The sequence below is a fragment of the Gymnogyps californianus genome, chromosome 13 (assembly GCF_018139145.2).
Source record: "Gymnogyps californianus isolate 813 chromosome 13, ASM1813914v2, whole genome shotgun sequence".
Taxonomy (NCBI): Eukaryota; Metazoa; Chordata; class Aves; order Accipitriformes; family Cathartidae; genus Gymnogyps; species Gymnogyps californianus.
The window spans coordinates 19,560,464-19,585,322 of NC_059483.1; the positions used below are offsets into that span (position 1 = coordinate 19,560,464).

Below are 24,859 nucleotides of genomic sequence, written 5' to 3' on the forward strand. Positions count from 1 at the left end.
ATTAATCATTTTAAATTATTTTTGTTTACACTACATTGGTTAAAAGACCTTTAAAACTGGCATCTGTGGAGGAGCCTCTAAGAGGTGTATTCCTATGTATTAACAGTAATTCAAGAACTGTTAACATGCAGTATTTTTAATCTCTGTGCATGTCAGCTTTCCTCTCATAGGCATTGGGGCCATTTCAGACCCCTCCCTTTATACCTTACCCCAGGTTGAGTTTTAGATTTATGAAATTTCAGATTGTCTGAATGAAATAGTTTCTCATTTGGTCAACAGGGAGAATATGTCTCCTGCCTTTTATCTTTGCTTCGTCAGATGTCAGACACTCATTTCCAGCACTTACTGGACAACTTCCAAAGCAAGGATGAACTAAAGGTACAACAGAACATCATGTTTGTAGGGTGATTCACTCGGAATGGGAGAGCAGAGGGGAATCCCTCCAGCATTGCTGGCTTTGCTAATCATTCCCATTCACTGGCACTCTATTCATGGACCTTACTTTCACTTTTACAATAATAGGTGTTGCATTACAAAAAACATTTAAGACCACAAGGCACTGAATTATCTTCATAACAGCAAATAACGTCCCAAGATAGATGTTATTAGACATACAAGGATATCGTTATTGTACCATATAGAACATAGTCAGAGGACCAGGGGGGTTTTAATCCTGTGAATGTAAGGTCAGTTGTTCTATAGCATTTTATTAGATGTTCAATATGCATTGGAGCTTACTTACGGAGGGTGTTGATTTTATGCCAAAAGAGAATTTCAAGCCTTTTCGGGGATACAAATGTCTCTAGCAGATGAAATCTTTTTTGGGAAAGCAGTAACCTTACTACTCCACTTGCTGCATACTTCCCAAATTTGTGAACATTAACTTAAATTATGGCTTTTCATGAACAGAAGGGGTTGGTGAGGGGTCCAGACCTCTCTGGTGGCTTTTTTGCCACTGACATTTTGAAATGGCACATCTCAAAACAGCAGAAACTAACTTTTTATCTCTGCTTCCACAGGAAAGAGAAGTATCTCTGACAAGTCTGTTTAAAAAGCAGAATAATTTCATAAATCAAGACAAGATTTTATATAAAATGCTTTTGATGAGCATGGCACTCAATAAAATATGGACAATAAGAAGAATGTGATGTGGCAGGAACTTATGTTGCCTTAACAAATGAAACGGAGAAACAGTGAGAAGTCCTCTCTGAATATGCTTTCAGCTTCTAAATATTTCATGTGCATATAGAGAGGGTGAATAAACCAGGGAGATAAATTCTGGATGGTATTCTTACCTTTAGGTTGCAGGGTTCAATGTATCTCAGGTTGATAGTTATCTGAGATTACTACCTTTCAGGTGACTTTCGAATTGCTCATAGGAAAATGATTTGGTAAATTAATTCATATTAATTTTTAATAGATATTTTTAAAAGCTATCTAAACTATAGTTCTTATGTCAGACCAGTGAAAAGGTTTGTCATTGAACTGAAATTTGTCTTTACACCCATAAGAACAAACACTGTTGTATCTCTGATAATCTAAGGATATGTCCCAGGAGTGTCACAGAGGCTGAAGATTTTATACACAACTTTTTTTCCAACTATCAGTTGACCTAATAAAGTACATGGCTTTTTTTCTTCCCTTCAAATATTGCTGTAATAATATTTCCAATACTTTTTTTTGGATGGAAAGGCATTATGTTCACTTACCACTGTTACATGTAGGCCAAAATGAGGCCAAAAGTCAAGGAGCTTCTGATGCTATACTCTTAGCTCAGTTACAGCAAGGTATTGCCCCCCACCCCCCATTAAGGCATAATGGTAGGGCAGTTTTGGAGAAACCTTGCACTGCCGCTTTCTGTGCTATCTTGGTTTTGTGTAGAAGAAAAACAGAACAACAAAATCATAGTTTGCAAGGCCAATAACTTGGCATGTTTTATCCTTGCGGTTGTTCTTTATAGACATATAGAGGTGCAGGTAGTCAAAAAACAGAAATCTCTTCAGGTTTGGGGATTTTTTTGGAAAGCAGATATTCAGCTGAATGCGTTTAAGAGATCTTTTCTGATGCATATTGCCCAAAATGGGTTTTTCTGTTACTATTTTAAAAAGCGTATGTAGGAGTTTTATTGGGCTTGGGTGTGTGGTTTTTTGTCTAATTTGTGACATAATTGCAAAGAAATTTGGACAGACACATTAATTAAATGAATGCATAAATAAATTATTATGATTCCAGTATGTTTGAAAATAGCTGCAAATTGACTCTGGAACTCTGGATGATAATATGAGAAGTCATATACAGTTATGCACATGAGGAAGTTTTTCATCTCACTGTAGAAGTTAAAAGACAGCTGCAACTTGTTTAGTACATACTAGATGCGTACAAAATGGATAGAGCCATATCCCAATATATGTTGTTTCCATGTTTTCAGGTGAATGGCCTAGTAACACAAAGCTCAAGTGGAGCACACTTAGCTTAATTGTCTTTCTTATAATCAAGAAAATAGATTAATCTGCAGCTGCTGGTGATTTTTTTTACATTTTTTTCCCTATGTGACAGGAGTTCCTCCTGAAGATTTTCTGTGTATTTCGGAACCTGATGAAAATGAGTGTCTTTCCTCGAGACTGGATGGTGATGAGGTTGCTCACCAGCAAGTAAGTAGAGAAGCAGGTATCAACTGTTGACATTCTATATTGGAATTTTTTCTCCTCGGCTGGGCAGTTAAAACCTGTGATGCAGTGTGTTTCGTCAGACTGAGATGTGGTGATCAAGACAGGAATTCTGGAGTGCTCATCCTCATTCTGCAGTTATTTAACACTCTCGACTGAACTGGGACTTCTGTATTCATTCTGTTTCTTAAACTCTACCAGTATGCACAGGTATCAAAGAGTTAAAAGTTTACACCCAAAGCTGAAGTGGCTGCATTGAGGCTAAGAGTGGCACAGCAGCTATCATAACACAGGGCAAGGAACAGCTACCCATACCAACTGGTATTAACAGGCAGGCCTCTCAAGTCCCTTTCTCAGTAAATTACTACATCAAACGTCTGTTTCTTCCCACAAACATCACTCCTTAACCTACCTAGGAGGAGGACTCAGTTATTTTAGAAAAGGAGGAGCAGACTCTAGCGATGACACCAAGTGCATTACATACAGAGTTATTTCTCAATTAAGTTGTCATCTACCATTTTAATGCTTAATTTTACCTAATTTTCTTGCTTCTGATGGGTTAAGTACTATGCTGTTTGGAATGGCAGCAGTGTGATGAACACAGAGTGGCTGGAATTATTTACTGGTTTCTTTAGATAAACTAGTGATAGAATTACTACTGACTAACTGACACTGGAGGGGTTCCCATTACAAGACACCACAGAAGTTTACCTAAAGGCTGACTGCTCAGCTGAGCTGTATGCTCTGCGAGTTCACCGCGCTAATGAAAAGTGAAAGAAGTGGATTTCAGTATTTCAAGTGCAAAGATTAAATGAAGTTCTTTAAGAAAAGAAAAACCCACATGAAAGAGTAGTTACCTCAGATGCTGTAGGTTACCAAGTTCCCTTTGGCATAATTTTGCCATAAACCTTTAGACTGATAGGTATGTTTAGCAGTGTTACTGGAAGCATTGCTTGCCTGTGCATCAGAGATGTGCTGTCTCTTTTGATACTATTGTTGCCTTATCTACATGCTATTTATTAATTCCTGAATTTATCGCGTGCCTTGATTGCCTTTCACTAAGGTGTATTTAGCCACCTACAAAAAACCACCAGGAATCCAGAATTGGCAAAATACTCACACATATCTTGAGTTGAAGTGTGAGCCAGATAAAGGACCATTGTATAGCCAAGAATGAAAATAGCTCAAACTTTCGAGTTGCTCTTCTCTGGGGAAAAAAAAAAATCTTTCTGCTTAAAAGAGGAGGAAGATGGGTGTATTCTTTCGTTTCACTGGAGGTAATATGGCCCAGCCATGCAAAACAGACAGGATTTTAAGTGCTCCTGTGTAAATTCCAAAAGTTAGAATAATGATGAAAATTCTTAATCTTGTATCACTTAGTACAAATTGTTTATTAAAACATAGAAAGATAGGTGACTTTTATGCAAATCTAGCAGTGATTACAAGAAGAACGCTCGTCTCTGTACTTGTAGTAAAATCAGGACCACAAACCACTGTAATATGTTATACTCCAGATTCAAATGTTCTTTTTTTGTTCTCTTTTTTTTGTTTTTGACTGCAGTATCATAGTTACAACAGTTCAGTACCTGTCTTCTGCACTGCATAAGAATTTCACGGAAACGGACTTTGATTTTAAAGTAAGAATCGATACTCAGAAAATGTTATGACATCTTTTTAAAGTAGCAGTAACAAAGGAACAAGAGCTATTCTCTACATTAGCTGATTATATTTGCAGCATTTCATTGAGTATCTATGAGGAACACAACCTAACTGATAAAAGACAGGAATTTGAATCTGCTGTGGAATTGAGGGGAAGTAGAACAGATACACTGTGAGATCAAATCAAGAAAATTGAGCCCCTCATAAAGGAAACAAGTCTCTTCATAAGCAGTGGAGCTAATGAAGCATGCTGCCTTACAGATTCATGGCTAATAAAATGTAAACTCAGGCAATGCTTTTCCTGAAGTTGGGGCATTCACGATCTTCCTCTCCCAGAGGTCTCTCTTTCTGGCTGTTGACTTAAAACTTGGAGGAACACAGTATCTTACCGGGTGTTTTCCCTATGTCTGATGTAGTTGAAAATGGGCAACAAGTTCAGCGTTACTAAGGAAAAGCTGCCAGACGTGTACCTAGGCACATGTACACACAGCATGATGGCAAAAGCCTCATTTCTTTGGGAAAACTGACTAAATTAGAGGGCTGTCATTCATGATATAATGTGATCTCTGGGGATCCATGAGGGATAAAATCTGTTTAGCCTACGGAAAAAAACAATTTAAAACTTCGCTGAAGTCACCAAGTTTATTCATTTTTGAACTCTGGTGCTAAGAGGAAAGCCCAGTGGCATTACCTTCTAGGGGTTTTTAATTTTAGTTCCTACCAGGTTTTAACTAATCCATTGGTATCCTTAAGAGTTTAGTATCTCAATAGTTAAGATACATATTGATTAAGTTACGTCTTGATTACAAAAAGAAACAGTCTGACTCTACATATAAAGGAACATACGTCTTCCTACACTTGTTTAAAACTTTCTCCTTGGAGTGTAATGTTATAAAACTTCCTTCCTGTGTCACAGGTGTGGAACTCTTATTTCAGCCTGGCAGTTTTGTTTATAAATCAGCCAAGTCTCCAACTAGAAAATGCCACACCAGCAAAGAGGAAGAAGATTCTGGATAAGTAAGAACATGTTTTGTTGGGTTCCCAGCCTTTTCTGCCACCTCAAAAATGAGACTTCTTTTTCTACCCCAAGTCCCTGTGATTTATCATGGAACTTGGGATGTGGAAATGCTTGGGAAATAAATAAGTAGATCTCCTAATACAGTGTTCAGTGATTAGTCGAGTTGTTTGATATTCTTATATTGACTTAAATGTGAGTTTGATTTTATTTTTTTTAACATTGCTGCCTTGCCAGTTTTTGTTCCATTAGGCAGTTGTCTATCCTCCTCTCTTTCAGATACGGCGATATGAGAGTGATGATGGCATATGAGCTCTTCAGCATGTGGCAGAACCTGGGTATGTCTCCTCCTTCTCTGTCCTAACAACCAAAGCCAAAGTAACCCCGACTTTCTGTTGGAATTTTTTTTTTTTAAACTTTTTGTAGCATCACAGAATACTTAGTTTCTCTTAAGAGTTGTAAAACCAGGAAGCACTTCTCTTCTCCCACCAAAAACTCTCTTCCACACTGTCTCATCATATTTTTTTTTAATTTGAAATAATACATTCCTATGAATTTGAATGCTCTCTTCTCAAATGTGACAGTGGCAGGGTTTGGTTGTTTTGACACATCAGTGACAGTTTTTATGTATTTGCAAATATAAAATCAGCTTTTTCTAATCCCTTCAAACTGTGCTGCAGTCAGGTTCATATGGAGATATACTGTTACTCTCTGACTTTTGTCTGATCCATGGCTGTAAAGCAGAAATTTAAATTTTCACAGCTATAACCAACTTCATAATTTTCTAGACGATTCAAAAGCCAAAGTTGTCATGATTCAAAATTATAGAATCATAGAATCATTTAGGTTGGAAAAGACACTTAAGATCATGGAGTCCAACCATAAACCTAACACTGCTAAGTCCACCACTAAACCATAGCTATGTGTGTTTGATAATAAAGCCCAGAAGTGGCATACAGTAAAGCTTCTGTTTTGGTGTCTTCAGGTATCTAGTATGCATAACAAATTCTACATTATTACTTTAAAAAGAAAAAATAAAATAAAAAACAAAAGAGAAAACCCAAACCAAAACCCACAAAAGCCCTGTCCACAATAACGCAAGGTTCGTGATAAAATTTCAACTTCTGCAATTCATTTGACCTTTTCCTATATATTTTGATTAAGAAATTAAGCATGTTACAAAATGGGGAAAAATATATCTTGCCACAGGTCTCAAAAGGTAAATGGAGGTTTTTCATCTAGGCCTTGCGCTTTTAGAAGTGTGCTGCAGCAGTCTTGGGTTTAGGTAATTCAGGACTTTATTAACAGAAGAGCCAAATAACATCTGTACTGCATCAGAGCAAGTCCAGCTAGGCCAGTATCCTGTGTCCATCAGGGGCCAAAAATGAATACCTATGGAAATGTCTGAGGACAAAGGAAGCATATAGTATTCTAGAGAAAAATAAAAAAATGTTTGCTGATAGAGATCACAGATAATACAAGGTTCTGAGAAAAGGTAAATCATTAAGCGGGCAAAAGGAATGATACAAATCAGATTGCATAACTTGATAATGTGGCTGCAAGCAATATATTCAAAAAGCCAAATATGAACATTTTATTTGTAGGAATATAGGTAGGAGTGCTATGCAAGAGAACAAAGACTACAAATGTATCATGGTGATAATCAGCTGAATGGGAGCTACCTGTAAAACGCCATGAGTAAAAAACATACCATAATCTTTGAGAAAATATATAAGAATCTTGAGTAAGAGAAGAGGGATGATATTGCTGCCACAGTTTTTTCATAAGTGCACTTGATTCTGGAATAGCTTGCCCAGTCCTGCTTTTTACAGCTCAAAAAAAAAAAGCAAAAAAACAGACAAACCAACCAAAAGAAAAAACCAAAGACAAGTTGGATGAGTTCAGAGAACAGTCAGGAAGATGACTACAGAAGTAAGAAAACACCTTATTATAAAATACTGAATAAGCCTGACCCGTCTTGCACAACTAAGATGATACAGCCACACTCGATCACAGTTTCTAAGCATCTGTGTGGAGAACAGAAGGCTCTCCAATATAACAGAGATCAAATAACCAGAAAATGGTGCTAGACAAATTCAAATGAGAAGTGAGAAGCCCATTCTAGATATGTAGATACAGATACTTATCACTGAATGTTGTTCCAGATATGGCTATCTTGATTTATTCTCTGCGACTGCCCAGTAAGCATGCCACAGAAGAGATTGTTAGCAAAATGCCTTGGGTTTCTGTTGCTGAGAAGCAATGCAATTTGGTCCTAAGTCAAGGTCAGTTACAAAATTGAGACTTCCGTAGCACTGAGGATGAAGAGCTCTGTAGTTTTATGAAATCAAAGTATGTTCTATTAAATACAATTGTTCTTACCAGCCCTTTCAAAATCTTTTTCTTCATAAATTAGAAGTATCTGTGGCCTCTTTTCCCCCTAGTTAGTATGTTTTAGTTTGGTTATTTCTGGTAGTTTGAATTCCTTTGCAAGTAAAATGCACTGACAATTTTTGCTGAAGGCTTTCACAGTGAAATTAAAAATGCTCTTAGAGACTTTGCAAGGAATGGTGTACAGCAAATACTGTTTTTCCAGTCCTTTCAGGAAAAGAATGTGTTTGCTTTTCTAATGCTCATGCCTACTACTCTGTGTATGTCATTATTGTAGGGGTTCCCCCGTTTTCTCAGTGACAGATAACGAAGGCTTTTATTTAATTACAGTTGCTTTGTGTTGTACAGGTGAGCATAAGATTCACTTTATTCCGGGAATGATTGGCCCCTTTCTTGGTGTTACACTTGTTCCACAACCAGAAGTCCGCAATATCATGATCCCTATCTTCCATGACATGATGGACTGGGAGCAGAGAAAGAATGGCAACTTCAAACAGGTGAAGTCGCTTCCCAAGCATTTGCAGTTTTCTTTTTCTTGCTCTGTCTATCTGCAATGTCCAGCTGGAAGCAAGGAGTTTGTATCTGTTGATCCGTTTCTGATTGTGAAGACGATGTTGTCATGTAAATGTATAAAAACAGAACATTTGAAGCATAATTCACAAAACTATTACAAGACTCGCAAGGTTATTTAAACAGTGCACTTCACAGCCAGCTACATTTCCCATGAACATAAAGAAGAGGAGCGATGTGCTCATCACGTCGGAGATGAGGAAAAGAATTTTTTAAGTGCTGGGCTCTCACTGCTCCCATTGGTTTCACTTAGATTATTAGTCAACCATTAAATGGGTCAGACTGAGAACCAAAAATGGAGATGTAAAGATTTAGCCAGTATTTGTGAAAACAGTGATCTTTGCTTCTGTGTCTTCAATTTCCAGCTAGAAAGTGGTATTGTATAATTAAGTAATTATGCCATGCTTTGAAACAGACTTTGTGGCTGTATAATTTTTAAGAAATTGTAGCAGCAATCCTGGAATGGTTATGCCCAACAACAGTTCTGTAGTTTCCACCTGCTGTGAGCCCTGACTGCAAAACAGGGAGAGGAGTCTTTGTCATTTTGTTGCCCAGTCATGGTCAGAGAATTGCTTAAATTTTCCACTGCAAAACAGATCCCTGAAGTGCAAAGTATTAATAATGAAGGATCAGTTTGGACTGGATCCTCAGATGAGTGTGCTTCATTGTCATTGTGTTTGGGGCAATACTGGGGGCAAGTATCTGCAGATAAGTGCTCTGAAGTAGTAAATCCTTTTATTTAAATTATCATAATTCATGTGACTATTTATTATCCACACACTCATTAAAATGCCAGATCTAATCTATCGTTCCAGGAGAATAACAGACCTTTCCCATAACCTGACCTATTAAAGGCTGTGTAGAAAAGTTTTACCAGGAGCTTACGTTTTTCTTTCTCTTCAACTCCCTTGATTATTACTATTTACTACTATTATTAGTAGTAGCATTTCATCATGGTCCTCTTTTTGCTTGTTTTAGCATAACAATAGAACAGTCCCTGCTCTGGCATTTACAGTTCTAAGTACCTACAGTCACCTTCAAGTTTCTGGACCTGTTTATACTTTCTGTATCAAGATGAACTCTTCATAATCTTCATGTGATTTTTATACTCACTAATGTATTCTAAACTAGAGCTCCAAGAACATTTCTTAAATTACCTGTGGAGCAAACTTCCACACTGTTTTATGAAGCATATATCGTAACTTTCTAAGATTAAAGACTGAATGATCATCTGTATTAGTGAGAATGAAATAAATAGTTAAATAGCACAAGATGTATTAAACCTTATTAACACTAGCTGCTGGAACCAGGAAGTTATTTGTTGTCCAGTATAATGCTAGACAGCCGGTCAGATGCATTACTGATTTCTGTCAAGTCATTGTAGATCACAAGCAAAGAGAGGGTAGGGTTTTTTTAATTTTGAGCTTCTCTTTACTTTTTGAATATTAAATTGGTTGTCAGAAAATATAAAAATCCTGGAAATTCATTTTCAAGCCCTTTTTTTATTTTCTTCAGTAGCTCATGTTTTAACAAGGTTATTTTTTCAGCGATACTGGATAACAATGCAGTCTGATTCATGGACTAAATCAGGTCTCCCTTTAATGATCTCAGCAACAAGAGCACCAACTCCATTTGTGTGCCACTGGGTGCTTTGCTTTTCCTTCTCATCTTTACTTCCTTTGCAGTTTGGCAGTTGAAAAACAAAGAAACTCAAACTATGCTTGTCTTTAAATAAAAACAGGTCATATTTCTACAAACAGTTTCAACCTTTAGGAACCTCTGTCTTCATTAGTACTGAAAGTATGTTTTCTACAAGATTTCCAAGACTACATGAAATTGTTTTGTTTAATGTTAGATACATTGATTTCTGCGCTTGAATCAATTTTATGGGAATATCTGATATCAAACTTGATAATAGGACGTATTGGACTGAGGGGGAAATGAATACATATTCAAAACCTTTGTAAGGGAAGAGAAACATCATGATACTGTTGTGGCCCTTTACAGAAGTGTGAAAACAAAATGCGTCATATAATCATAGAGAGGCTTGACAAAACTGGGTTTAATGAACAAATAATCTTCCAATGTAATGATGCCTGGATGACTGGAAATGAATTACCTACCAGCAGAACCATCACAAGCAGACCAGTGGCGATCATGCCATGAACTAGCTTCTCTGCGTGGATATTCTGTTACAGTACAGGATATAGTTTATCCAATATACTGGTTCACAGAAAGTGTGTCTGAGTGATTTATTTGATAAGAGAATAAACTTCAGAAATTCCTGTGAAGAAGCAGCATTACCTCCCCTGGGATGTTCGTTTAGACCCTGATAAACAAAAGGATAATTTAGTTTTAGTCCTCCTATTTCACTGAAAAATGAGAAAAGTGTGTCCATTTAACCGAACCACAGAGAAATAAATCACTCGCACATAGAAGTGGGCAGCCCCAGGGCATGAGAAATGAAATATTCTTCCAGTCTTCCTAGTGTTTGGAACTCTTGTCTTCTACATGAACAGCTAATTTCTAACCAATTGCTTCTTCATCCAGGTGGAAGCTGAGTTGATCGATAAGCTGGACAGCCTGGTATCTGAAGGAAAAGGTGATGAGAACTACAGGGAACTCTTCAGCCTGCTGTAAGCTATGCCAGTTTCTGCTCACTCTGTGTTGTGCAGGGTCATTGAAAGAGTCAAAGTAGTGATCTGTGCAGCTGCAGCTACAGTGCTGATCTTCAGAGAAAGCAGTAAAGGGCTTTCTGGCAGGTTTTCATGACATGGCTCAGTGAAATAGAAATACGTCACTCTAATTCTGAAAAAAATATTAAAACCTAAATTCTTCTTTGTCTTCTTTCTGTGAAATCTAATATAAGGCTGCACAGGTAAGTAGTTATCATCCTCCTATCAAAAATTGATTTGCTAGCGGAGCCAGTGCCTTTCTTTTTACATAGCAATAAGTGAAATCATGGCCTTAGGATTGTTTAGAAAACTGTGTACTGTCTAGAAAGTCAGACCTTGTTAGAGCAAAAGAGATTTTCCTTTGCTTCTTCCCATTTTTGAAGGTTGTGTTTTGGTTGGCTCAACAGCTCCAAGTTGCTTCCTCCAGAGTCCATCATGACACTGTATTTCCACTCCCTTTCACACCGAAAATCCGTACTCGTAGGGATAAACTTAAAGACTTTACATCTGACTTTCCACTTAGTTATCTTTGATTAGTGATCTGTCTCCAAATTTCATTTCCAGTGATACTAGTTTATTTCAAAAGGACTTATTTTGAACTCTGAGAGTCCAGAGCAGTTAACCCTAAATCTTTTAATACTCCAGTGAGCCAGAGAGATCATTAGCAGAATTTTAGCCATATATTCCAGCTGATTTTATGTGGCCCCCAATAGCATCCTGGCAGTTTGAGGCATAAACCTTTGTTTTGCTAGAACCAATACTTGTATTTCTGAATTTACAATTGCACATTCATTCATTTTCAAGATAGATAAGCCTGCCCATCCTGTATGCTTATCCTTAGGAAACATGTAAAGGTATTCAGTTTTGATTTGTGTACATTCAGCCTTGGGAAGTCTGGTACATTATGTGTACAGATAACATAAGTCTATTTCAGGGATAAAGGAAAGAAATTATCCTTTTTTTTTTTCTTTCCCCTTCAGTTCATCTGGCAAGAGGAATATTGTGCATTTCCTTTGCTCCAGTTGAAGACATTTGTTACCTGAAATATTAAGAATTCAGGGACCGTAGCTTGTTACTTATTTTTAGATGATAGTGACTGGATGTATTACCAAGAAACACAGCCTGGAAGTCCAACAACCTTTTAGTTTATATTTGCTACCGAGAACAGTGTGAACTTTGAGGAAACAATTCCACAAAGTTAATAAATGCTGTGTGAAATAAACAGTTGACCCTGAATTCTACTGTTGCAACTATACTGCTGAAATGTGAATTGGCTCCCTCAGCTGGAAATCATGCCAGTGCAGAAGAGTTTGCCTCTTCTGAGGACATGTATGACACCCAACAGAATTTCCTTCCTCTTGCCAGTATAGAAGTGGCAAGTTCTTTGACCAGAGATCCAGTTTCAGGAAACTAGCATGTAAATTTGCTTTCTTTTTTCGCTTTTTAAATAGGATTTTCGGTGTTCTTGCTCTAGCTTTCTCTCATCCTTCACAATTGTCTCAGTGAGATGCTCGCTCTATTGTCTAGTTTGCTGAGCAGGAACAGATTGCCTTTATTTATTTACACTTTAAATAAACTGTGATTCAAGGTTGGTTGGTTGGTTGCTGATTAGAGGCGAAAATTTATGTAGGGATGAGCAAAGAAGAGGTATTTGCAGTAGGTTTAGACTCCCAACTTCTGACTGCTGTTAGCAGTATTTAAGCTACAGGTAATAATGTGGGAATCAACTGTTGCCATGAGCATTGCTTTTTTTCATAGATTTTAAATGGCAACGAGAAGATATTTTTCCTTCTCCTGTCAATTCTGTAATTTCCTTGTCTTTGCTTCATGCTGCCTGGAGTAGAACCCAGCTCTTTGGGCCTTATCCCAGGTAAGAGAGTAATTCTATGAATTTGTTTTATGAGGGAGAAACCAAGTTGTCCACAGCTGTCCGCATGCACTACACCATTTCCCTGGAAGCCTCATCTGCTGTCTTTCCATCTCCAAACAGTTTGCTGGAGAAGATTGAGCAGGAAACGTGGCGGGAGACTGGAATCTCTTTTGTTACATCAGTTACTCGTCTCATGGAGCGTCTGCTTGACTATAGGTATCTGGCAACAACAGTAATATATTCTAAGAAGTTTGTAAAGAGGTAGTATCAAATTTCTTTTCTACAGGGAATATTTTTATTGTTTATCAAGCTGCATGCTTCTCTGATGGCAAGTATTATGTAAGCAAGCCTAACTCATTGCTGCTGGGTTCTGAGCAAAAATCCTAAATCCTCACCTCTAGAGCCCTAATTCTCATTCTTGTATGCTCATTCCTGGTAATAGCAAAGACGAAGACATTTTTTAATTCGTAGTTTTGTACTAAAGTTTATTCAGGTTGCTAAACGATTAATTCCTGCTATCATTTAAATGATCTCACCTAATTCAGCAAAATAGGTGCTAAATGCAAGAATGATCTCAAATGCCTCACTGAACCAAGATGTGCTGAATGCCTCATCTAGACATGCAGGGTTGGAAAACTTGTCATCTGAGGAAAGTCTGACATGTCAGCTGGTGACTCATGTGTGCAAGACTCCACTATAAATTAGGCATCCTTTGTTTAGTTTTAGACTGAAGTTTGCAGGACTATTGTGTCAATACAGCTGAGCTTTGATTCAGTTACAAGAAAGTATTTTCACTTCATATATATATACACACACACACATATATACACACACACACTCTCAGAGCTGTTTTTATGGCATGATAGACAATTTGAAACTATATAGAACTGCTCCAAATATTTCTATCTTTAGCCTACTGACAAGAGTTCAAATAATTTTTTTCTGCTGCTGCTGCTCATTATAGGTGAAAACCTGTGACTAGGCTGGGTAGTCTGCAATCCCAAATCCTTTTCTGTGCTTTTTAGTTTGCTCTTTTTGTTACCCTTACCAGTTTGATCCAATCTCCTGTTTGTTTTCTGACAACAGCTGCTGTACAGCTACTATGCAAGACCAGGCATCTGAGACACATTTAAAGGAAATGCAAGGGAGCTGATTTTTTTTTTAAATGAAATTTGCTATCAACACAACTTTGATACACAGATACACATTTTCATGCCTAATTGCAGAACAGATACCAGTTTTTAACTGATTTTTAATACACAACAGATTTTTTCATTCCCAGAGCAGAACAGAACAGGGAACTGCATCGGAATTTGGAAATACACAGGCATCTCTTGGAGTCCAGCTGCCAGTTAGTTGACACAGTAGTTCTCAAGACAGTTTGCTGTGTCACTGCTTTAAAAATTTTGTCTCTTTTTCACAAATGAATGTGACTGTCTCAAGTCAAGATTAGTAATTTCGGAAGCCTTTAACTTTTTGTACTGCTTGAATAGAAATAATTTCTAAAATATTCCAGAAACTAAAGATAAATTTTGTGATTTAACTTACCTATAAAAAAAGTTAGTAATCTCGTCTAAATTACTCAGGTTCTATGTTTCAGCGTGCCAACACTACATTGGACAGCTGAATTTATGAAAGCTAATCCTTTGACTTGGAAACCACTAAACATTTACATCTGGATAAATAATAGTTCTTCACTTTTATAGTAGATCTTTCGTTCAGATGATTTTGGCCACTATTATCTGATTTTTTGTTCAGATTCTTGTAAGAAATGAAGTAGCAGTCATTTCAGGTGTTCGTTCTCAGATGCAGACATGTAAGAGGACACTCAGTTCTCATATCATTTAAGCCATAATATGGAAATTTTTCCTAGAGGAACTTTATAAAATAAAGTATATGATTAACTGTTGTTTGTGATCCAAGGAAACTGGAGGATAAGATAGCTTCAAATTTATTTTAAAAGGACTTTTTTTGCAGATGTATGTTTCAACATTGTTCTGCTTTCTTAGGGACTGTATGAAAGGAGATGAAACAGAAAACAAGAAAATCGGCTGCACTGTTAACCTCATGGTAAAGATGTTTCCTTTATCTCTTTGTGATACTGTGCAATGTTGACGAAACTGGGACGGGAAAGGTTGGGACAGGAATCTGTGTCAGGCAAGCGTAGCTTCAGAATCTGAGCACTGGGATGACAGAGCAGAACGACGGGGATTGTGAGGATACCCTGGAGGTCTCTGGTCCAACACTCTGCTTAAAGCAGGGCCAAATAGGTCAGGTTCCTCAGGGCCTTGTCCAGCTGAGTTCTGAGTATCCCTGTGACAGAGGTTCTACAACCTCTCTCACCTTTTCTTTCAGCTTTTGACTACCTTCATTTTGAAAAAAATCATGACACGATACAATTAGTGGGTTAAATCGGTGTGAATGTGAAAAGAATTACTTTTCTTTTACACTAATAATGTATTCTCTTTTCAATACCTTTATACATACACAGATGCTACTGATTGTCTTGAATGAAGGAAGAGTCTCCATAAGAATAACAACTCTCTTTTTTTCTTCAACAGAATTTCTACAAATCTGAAATTAACAAGGAAGAGATGTACATCCGCTATATCCACAAGCTGTGTGACATGCACTTACAGGCTGAGAACTATACAGGTTAGTAAGACATCATATGGGGTCTGCTTGAAATCCTGGTGAACATTTTTGACTCTCCCAATGTTATACTCTAACATCTGGTTCATTCTTTTGGAAAAAAATTGTATAATCAGTTATGGCAGTTGGGAAGATAAGAAGCTGAGGTCCAGCTCATTCCCTCAAGTGAAATAATATATGTCTATGCCCACACAACCATATGACTATTCCATTACACCCCAAATTTTACATTAAAGTGTTGAATGAGGAACACTGATCAAAAAAATCACACAGTGGAATCAAAATTAGAGGACAATTAAAATCACAAAACCACCGTTATATTATCATTTGCCATATTTCCTTGCATTGTAGTATTTAGGGAGCACTTAGAAAGCGTATAGACTGTATTGTGTGTTGTCCAAGCTCTGTTTACAGCTGCAGGCCCCAAATCTAGTTACATATCTGAATATCTGACAGTGTGTTTAAATGAAGTAGCTAGTAAAAGAAACTTGACAGATTTGTACCTAAAAATCAGGTTTGTAGGAAACAGCTTTGTGCTGCTATTTTAAGTAATTGAATAATTTAATGAGCATCTAAGGCTTCAGAATTTTTTCTCAAATCGTAAATCAGAAATTCCAGACTGTTTAAGAAGCAGGTCTAGTGACCTTCCAACCTATTGGCTGTATTTATGTGTTGTCATTGATTCAGTGTTCAATAATTGCATTTCCAACAGAGGCTGCATTTACTTTGCTTTTGTACTGTGAGTTGCTTCAGTGGGAGGACAGACCTCTGAGAGAGTTCCTGCATTATCCATCTCAGTCAGAGTGGCAACGTAAGGAAGGTCTGTGCCGTAAGATTATCCATTACTTCAACAAAGGGAAGGTATGCCAACTTCTTCTCTCTTCCAGCAGCTTCCTTCCCTTTTCCTGACTTGCTTAGGGCTTGCAAGCCTATCATCTCAGTTCAGTAGTCTGGAAGTAAATTTGTATCAAAAGGTTTTATAACTTGACAAATTGCTTCTTGGTTCTCTGGACGAAAAAACAGATGAGAAAATGGATATGGGTATTTCATTATGCATAACATTTGGAACTAGTTTAGGTAGGCCAACAGGAAAAACACCAAAACATTTTTATACCTTTAAGCCAAACTTCGGATCACCTGATATGGCAGAAAGCTGTATGAATGCCAGTTCCTTAGCTTTTGGGGGGCGGGATTGCATTTTGTAATTGTCTATGCAAATTGCTGTGTTATGACTCACTTCAGGATTTGTTTTGTTTCTAACCTATAGAAGTAAATGGCAGGCAATGCACTGTAGGAGTCCCTTTATTAAAAAAGATTTAAGGCTTTTCAGTGTCACTGTTATTTTAAAGTGGCTTTCAATTAAAGTGCAGTTCCATCCATTGCACAAGAAGAATATCAATGCATTTCAATTTCACATATTCAGTATGTTTTTCCTACAATAATTTTTTTAAATTACTGCAGACGTAGGTGTTATAGTCCCTTGTGTCACGGTGTTTTGGGAACATTTCAGAGGTGAACCTTAAAAGTGATATCATCTGTCAGAATATTTTCAAATTTTTCCCTTCTCTAGAAAAATTCCTACAGCTTATATTATTGGAAGATAATGTCTGTGTGTGCACCTCAGGGTTGTTTTTGCCTGTGATGGCACTGACAGTGGCATTAAATACAAATGTGATTTGGTTCATATGGGGTGGCCATTCCAGATAATTCTTTCCTAGCCCTGATAATAGAAAGTTGCATATGGCAGAGACGTTCTCTACAGAACCTGCAAAAGGAAGTCAGATTCCTGTGTGTAGAAAGAAATGGCCTATTTATAAGGAAGTGATTAATTAAGAAGTTGGGGGGGGGGGTTTGGCAGAATTGTTCTTTGGTAATAATACTGCATATGGTTCTCTTTTTTAGTTTCAGAAATTTTCAGGGTTTTTCAGACTGCATAATAAAAAATTAATTACTGACTTGTGCAAATATTGCAGTACTGTACTGTCTGACTAGATAAAGATGATAGAGAGACTATGTAAAACAAGTGAGCCTGTATTTTTGACAAAACCAGGCAATCCATATATGCACTGAAGGGGAGTAAAAACCTGACGGATGTAATTTCACTATAAAACTTCTCACAGATTATAAAGTATTAACCACCTCTTGAGGATTTTTTCCCCACTGGATGTTTTTGGAGTTACTTGACTTTGTATTTTAATCCTCCTTTATTATAAATGGTAGCTGAATGACTAAATAATCCACTTAAGCAGTGTGTATGTCACTCAGACTGGAAGTGAAAGATGCTGAGAAGCCAAATCCTCCTGCTGCTTTTCAGCACTCTTTCTGTTGCTGTGTAACAGGGAACAGCTCAGGGAATGGAAGAAACTTGCTTCCCTCAACTTGTGTCTGGTAGTTTCTATCTGCACTACCCTAAGACGGTCCCTCCTCAGGTCCTGAAGAGCGGAATTTGTTGTTCTGTGTCCTTCAGTTGCATTTCTAGAGTTAAGTTTCTCATGCTGCTCCTGGCATCTTCCACTAAGTAAGGCAGTCAAAGCAGCATGAAAAGCGTGTAAAAATTCTGCATTTGTTAATGGGAAAACTTTCTCAGCACAGCAATGGGGGAAAAACTACGGCCACAAGACTGTCTTGTGAGTTTGACATAAAGGGCATGCCAGTGGAGGGCAAGGAGTGGTGGCATGGCCCATGGCAGGCCTGGACCGCTGCAGTGGGGTGCAGAATTGAGTAACTCCCATTCTCAATATTGTCGGTAGCAGCCCTGTGCTGGGAAGGAACAAGGTGTTCCAAAGCCCTTTTAGCCTTCACTCTGGTCGTGTGCTCCTTCCTACTGATTTCTGCTATGCTTTGAATTGGTTTATGGCTCAGTCCACGGTGTGCGCAAGTGCATAACTTTAAATTAAGATTATTTTTTTTAACTCACAGTCACAATTTTGTCTGTTAAAACTCAAGGTTTTCTAGTTGAAGAAGACTGTGAATGGAACAGTTTGAACCCGATTGATCATGCCTCTGGACAGCAATAGCTTGAAAACTACACAACTCTTTTCTGTCCAGTTCACTGCTAGATTTTATTAACTAACAATTCTGACCAGCTCCCATCAAAGCGTCACAGTGTGTATTCTCCTTAGCGCCAGCCAAGTGCTGTGAGAGTTCCAAAGCTGTATTTCCAAAGCAGTTCATTTTTAGATCGTGTGCTCCATACCCAACATTTGAACTAATTTCTCTTGTGCACCCTCATGTGAATCACGTTTCCAAAAGAAATCTGCACATTGGGATGTGAGTAAATAAAGGCTGCCGTTCATAAATGTTGATTGTCTCTATCTGTGCCTCCTTGTGTGCAGCCAGTAGCACTCAAAGGAGAGTTGCTGGTGCCATAGGAGAAAGCTGCAATAAATGTCATGTGAATGTGCTTTTCAAGTGAAGGACGTAATATAGAACATGCAAACAGACATCAGCAAAACGGAAAGCAGTAATGAGGGAAATTAACAGTGGAGACATTAGGAAATTATTTGAAAGGGGAAGAATGATGCTTTAGAGGGAAGCGACACTTCTGTAGCACATGGAATTACGTATTAAATTTCTACACTGTGAAGACGGTACTCATTAACATCACAGATTTTAAAACTGAGGATCCCAGTAACTCAGATATCCATTAATTCTCTTTTCCTTTCAAATATCTGCAAACTCTCTTTCCTCTTGTAGAAGTTACCTGTATATTGTGTTTCTTCGCTTCTCTATCTCATCTTGTATCTACAGAATATTCAGCTAGCACAGTGGAATTTCTCTGTGTGGAAATCTAACTGAAACAAAGAGAGAAAGCCTGAGTTAGGATGGAAGAGCTGGTATAAAGAGAAATAAGATGTGGTTACATGTTGTTAATTTAATTCACATCACAAAAGGAGCATGAAAAGGTTACATCTTTAGGATCACCTCAAGGAAAGACAGACAGCTAGCTTTCTGCTTCTATCCAGACGACAGATTAGAGAATTATGTAGGCTTTAGCCACAGCATCCCATTTGGAAGTGAGACTCTGCTCACGCTCTGTGTGACAAAAGCCATTTATTCCTGGCCAGATGGTTTAGAAGAGACTTTTCCATTCTTTCAAGTAAATATAGATCAGCTAAGGACTGAAAATCTATGTATAATATCCCTGTAAAGAATGTTGAAACCTATAAAAAAAATGCAATGGTGTTTGCAAATATAAACACTTAACAGGTCAATGTTGTTGATCCCAGTTCAGTGTATCGGTTTGTATGTCGTGGACTTTGATAACCCACAGCAAAAATCCTGTTAATTTGAGATCACAGAAACCTGAGTAATATTCTGAGTAGTCAAGTAACTGGTCTTTCAGTTCATTTCCTATTGTATGTATTGTATTTATCTAAATAAATCTCAGGCTTCCCATCATCCCAAACTACTATCAGAATATCCAAATTGATTCTGAAAGAATCTTTTATTTAGCAAGTTCTTATGTAAGTTTTTGTAATTAACTGAAGCTAAAGAGATGTAGGATCATTATTTTTGCCTTTTTATTTCTTACAACTATCCCTTCTTTTAATAAAAAAGTCCTTACACTTACTGGTTTTGCTATTCAGAGAAAAAAAGCTTTGCTGGTATTAAGGATGAGAGAACAGACACTACAAATGTGTGTGCATAAAGGGAAGCACCTTGTAAAGTACCTAATACACTACATCCAACAGTGTAGAGATTCCCTTTTTTAAGTGAAGGTACATGTAACCAGAAAAACTATTTCCATATTAAGTGCTAATATTTTACATAATTACTGTTAATTACTGTTACCAGTAATTTACAATATTGCTATTAATATTCGTAAAACTTAAGGTGATAATCACCCATTAATTTTGTTTTCACTACAACAGGGTCCCAGTTAAAACAACTGTCAAGTTAGCCCAGTAATGCATAAAAGTTAATCCAATAAAGGTTCAACTGAGACCTTGGTGTTCTAGATCCTTTACCTAAGTATGGTAAGAAACAGTCATTCCCCCAAAAGGGTTCCAATCTATGTGGGTAAAAGATGATGGGAGAGGAGATTTCAGTTCAAGGATGTAAAATGAGCACTCTAAAAAGCTAAGTGAGGTAACAGGAGTGTTTCTCTCAATGTGGGCATGCCCGAACTCAGTCTCTTTCTTCCTTACCTCTGAGGGTGATGAGTGTGGTGTGCTCTAAAAGATTTATTGTATACAGACTGTAAGTTGAAGAAGGGAGTTTTGCTTTCAGTTCTGAATATGGATATTCACTCAGTGCAATAATGCAGGTCAGTTCTGAGGATGTTTTGTCTCTGTATTTGTGTGCTTCCCATTGCTTAACAGTTTCGTGCTTTCAGTAGGAAGTAGCAGCCCTGGGAAGGGGAGCGCTTTGCTGGGGAGCTAAGCCCTAACTCTTTACTCCAGGGAGTTTTACTGCAGAAAGCAAAGGATATATTAGGGGTGGGTTGAAGGGGTGCCTAACAAGAAGAAAAATTGTTAGTTGTATTATCTTTCTCCAAATAAATGCCCAGTCTCATGAGTGAACTGTCAGTAACAAGCAGTATGTGTGTGTAATTTCAATGGAACATATGCCTCCGTTACCATCTTGAAGAAGGAATTAATCTGATATTTAATGGAAACTGTTTTATCACATTGCATTTTCACATCTAAACCCTGGCATTTCATACCAAATGAATTCCCAAAATTGAGTTTCCGTATTCCTCTCAGCTGAGTTGGCAATAACATTCTGTTTGCTGTGAGTGTGATTTGCTTTGCTTTCACAGAGCTGGGAGTTTGGAATCCCGCTGTGCAGAGAACTGGCCTTACAGTATGAAAGTCTCTATGATTATCAGAGCCTCAGCTGGATTCGGGTAAGTAGCAGCAGTTCCTCTCCTTGCAGACTCACGTCATTCCCCAGGGAATTTTGGTCTCCTGTCAGAACATTCTGAATTTACAAAATAATCATATTCCCTATACAGCTGCATGCATTTACAGTGACTCCTTTGCCATTGATTCATTTCAATGACTTTGTAGGTCCACTGAAGTAATTCCTAAGTCTGCTAGCAGTAAAATCCCATGAGTATATGGACACAGCACACACATAGGAGCTGGGCTTGCTACTGCAATTGCGTATTTATAGATATTTTTGCATAAAATATCTTTTTTTCTTCAAAAAAAAATTATATATTGATATTTCATTTTAATTCCAAAAATATCAAGGACAGCTTGTGCCTCAGTTGACATAAGAGGAACAAGAGAGAAAGAATGGAGAAGGCAAAGGTTTATGGCATTCTTGTCAATTCACAAGAATCTGGTCCTCCAGTGAAACCAAACACATGATGAAATCAGGGCACATTTGCAGCATCGTGCTTTAATCAGAAAAAGTCAAAGTTCTCGTTGTTATTTAAAAGCTTTTTGAATGTGAAAATAGTTCATCTGCTTTTGTCCCCTGGGGTAGCATGCATATATCCAAATTTAAGATTTATGCTATGTGGATGTATTCTTATACACAGTGGTTTAAATTCTCTTCAAAAGTCAAATTTATTCTCACCTGAAGGTATCTCTCTAACTAGGTCTCATGAACTGCACTTCTGAAGAACCTGTTTTCTTCAAAGTGGCCCTAAAGAGAGTATGAGTGACCATCTTGGTTGTGCACTTGTTTACTGTAGACATCTAAAATAGAGCAATGTGAAAATTTATCCTGGTGCACAGGAAATACCATATCGGTAAAGTGATCATGAATGATGAGCAAACAAACTTATTAAAGGCTTAGTCAAGTCGTACATCAAGACTTTCTCTCCTAAAACATCAGTAAATCAGCTATTCTTGCTGCCTCTTTATTGTTTGGATTTAATCAGCTGGCAGGTGAAGAGCATCTCAGCTGATCAGTAGAACCAGTTCACCTCATCCTTTTGCTCACCTGTGTGTGATCTGTTTTCTGTTCACGTTTCCTAAATCTGCGTTGACCTGAACTGACTTGAATTTCTCCCCACTCTAAAGAGTTTTTCTCTGTGCCATTCACATCATTCAAAGCATTCCTTTACTCTTCCTGCAATGACTTTGGGACCTTCTCTATTTTAGAAAAGGAGTTCATATGTGGGGGAACCGAGAACAAAACCTTGATGCAATATTCGAAGTCAAAGCGGCTGTTAGGGTTCCCTGCAGTGGAAGCAATGATGTCAAACTGATTCTTCTCTTTAAAAAGCTACCTTTTTGCTACAGTGAAATTCCTGTGAGCCTTTCAACTGAGATTCAGTTTGGCAAGGGGTCTTGAAATCCCACTCTTGATATAAATGCTAGCACAGTGCCACAAAACTAATAATTGGAAATAGAGAAAAGTCCTTTTACTTTTTCCAAAGCCCTTTTTTCTTCCATGTTAAACTGGAAGCACTGTGCACTGTTACTGGTGCACAGAGCTGTAGAAGGTTTAATTTTGTTTCATCCTTTTTCATGCCCGTCAACTCAATTAAGGCAAACCCAACAGAATTGATATAATTTTCCAGACAGTGGTACAGATTTTGAGCTGTAGGAGAGAATAGGACACTGTGAGCCAGGCAACATAGATCTTAATCTCAGCTTTGCCATTAATTCTGCAATGCAAAGAAAATTACATGCAAGACCTGTTTAATTTAAAATGAGATACAACAGAAAAACTTTCATATGTCATCTCCAAAAATGTAAAATGAGTATGATGATACTATAGTATGTTCCACCATGTGGACTATTTAATTAATAATTTTTGTCTTTAAAAGAATTTTGGTCTTTTCATAAAAAATTGTGGGGGCAAAAGAGTAATGTGATATTTAAATGTGTCTTGAGATTCTGACGGTTTAAGTACAGCTTTAAGGGTCTGATAGCAGCTATCTTTTTCCTCCATAGAAAATGGAAGCTACCTATTACGATAACATCATGGAACAGCAGCGCTTAGAACCCGAGTTTTTCAGAGTTGGTTTTTATGGTCGGAAATTCCCATTTTTCCTGCGGGTAAGCCAGACTTATACAAAATACGACAAAGTCACCAGGCTCAGAGTAGCAATTAAGGCTTTGTATTTTTGTTGTGGAGATATAACGTCTGCCATTCAGCTTATTTTTTTACGCCTGCACAAACAGAAACAGCTTTCTGGCTGAACTGAAGGATGTGGTCCATTGGGAATGTTCTTAGGAACAGAGATCAGAAATTTGACTCATGCTTATGTGTATTTTTGATGATCTGCAGATGCAGCACAAATTGCCTCTATATTAAGCAAAATGCTGTATTGCAGCAATGTTGGGTCATTACTCAACTAATTTTCATCATCTCAAATTATCATGCTTTAAAAAGTCTCACATGACAGAATGATTCTGATATCAGACTGATGACTCTCTTGTGCTATCTACACGCGAAAATTTCCTCTCTCTTCAACAAAAAGCCTAGCAGCTTCTCTGGACACATCCTCACTTCGAGCTTATTGTCTGTTGGTGTATACAGGATCAGCTGGGTGTGCAATCTACTTAAAAAGTGAAATTATCTTCTTTTCCTAATGAGGAATCAAACTTAAAATGGATATTCATGCATACGATGTCTTGTTGCTAGTTCAGAGCAAGGAAGGAACATAATCTGACAACTGCTGTAAGAACTGTCTGAAAATTGATGGTAGATGCCATCTAGCTTGACAGGACAAGCTACCTGAAGCATGCTTTCAAGGACTGGAGGTGCATGTTTTGTGTTCTCTTTAAAGAAATGGTTTGACAAGAGATGGCACCACTCTTGAGTTATACAGTAAGAAGCTACAAAAAGCCAAACTGTGTACCATTTTGAAAATTGCACTCTTAAATTTCCCTCTGATTACTAATTTTGGGGGTTTTTTAAACTGGGATTTAAACATTGGTGTTTAATTACAGTCTTTTAATGGAAACACAGGCAGGGGAAGTAAAGGCAAGTTGGAATTAATCAAGATGAAAATACCAGTGGATAACGGGTGGCTTCATGTTATGCAAAGATGAAGTTGAACAGTGCCATAATGTAGCAGCTTGAATCAGTGTGTAGAACACACCTGCAGAGGAATCTGAGGAAATGACAAGTGTTGCAGGATGAAGCACTACCCTTTCATGAAGATATCCAGAGAAAACTGACAATTTCTTTTTTTGTATCTAACAACAGATGTTTCAGAAAATGACAACAAAGTCATTATGGCACATAAGCGTTCCTACATTTGAAGTAATATCAGTGAATCTAGCTTACCTTATTATATTATGGATCCTATAGTTTTATCTTGGATCCTGCATGGCCTATGTGTTTAACACCGCACGAGTTTTCAGTGCACAGTACTTACCCTTTGTGAAACAGTGTAACAATATGGATACTTGGCTGGAGACATTAACAGCGAACATGAGCATACATA

General features: G+C 37.6%; 1 protein-coding gene across 1 annotated transcript in view; it reads left to right on the forward strand.

The window, feature by feature from the left end:
- The window catches only part of DOCK3 (dedicator of cytokinesis 3), a 206,776-nt gene that overhangs the window by 158,189 nt on the left and 23,728 nt on the right, over positions 1-24,859 (forward strand). Inside the window, 14 exon segments of the mRNA XM_050904891.1 lie at positions 280-378; positions 2,557-2,651; positions 4,228-4,303; positions 5,242-5,342; positions 5,620-5,678; positions 8,080-8,228; positions 10,852-10,937; positions 12,820-12,846; positions 12,967-13,062; positions 14,856-14,916; positions 15,408-15,501; positions 16,211-16,359; positions 21,263-21,349; positions 23,358-23,462. Of these exon segments, the coding sequence (XP_050760848.1) occupies positions 280-378; positions 2,557-2,651; positions 4,228-4,303; positions 5,242-5,342; positions 5,620-5,678; positions 8,080-8,228; positions 10,852-10,937; positions 12,820-12,846; positions 12,967-13,062; positions 14,856-14,916; positions 15,408-15,501; positions 16,211-16,359; positions 21,263-21,349; positions 23,358-23,462 (1,284 nt within the window).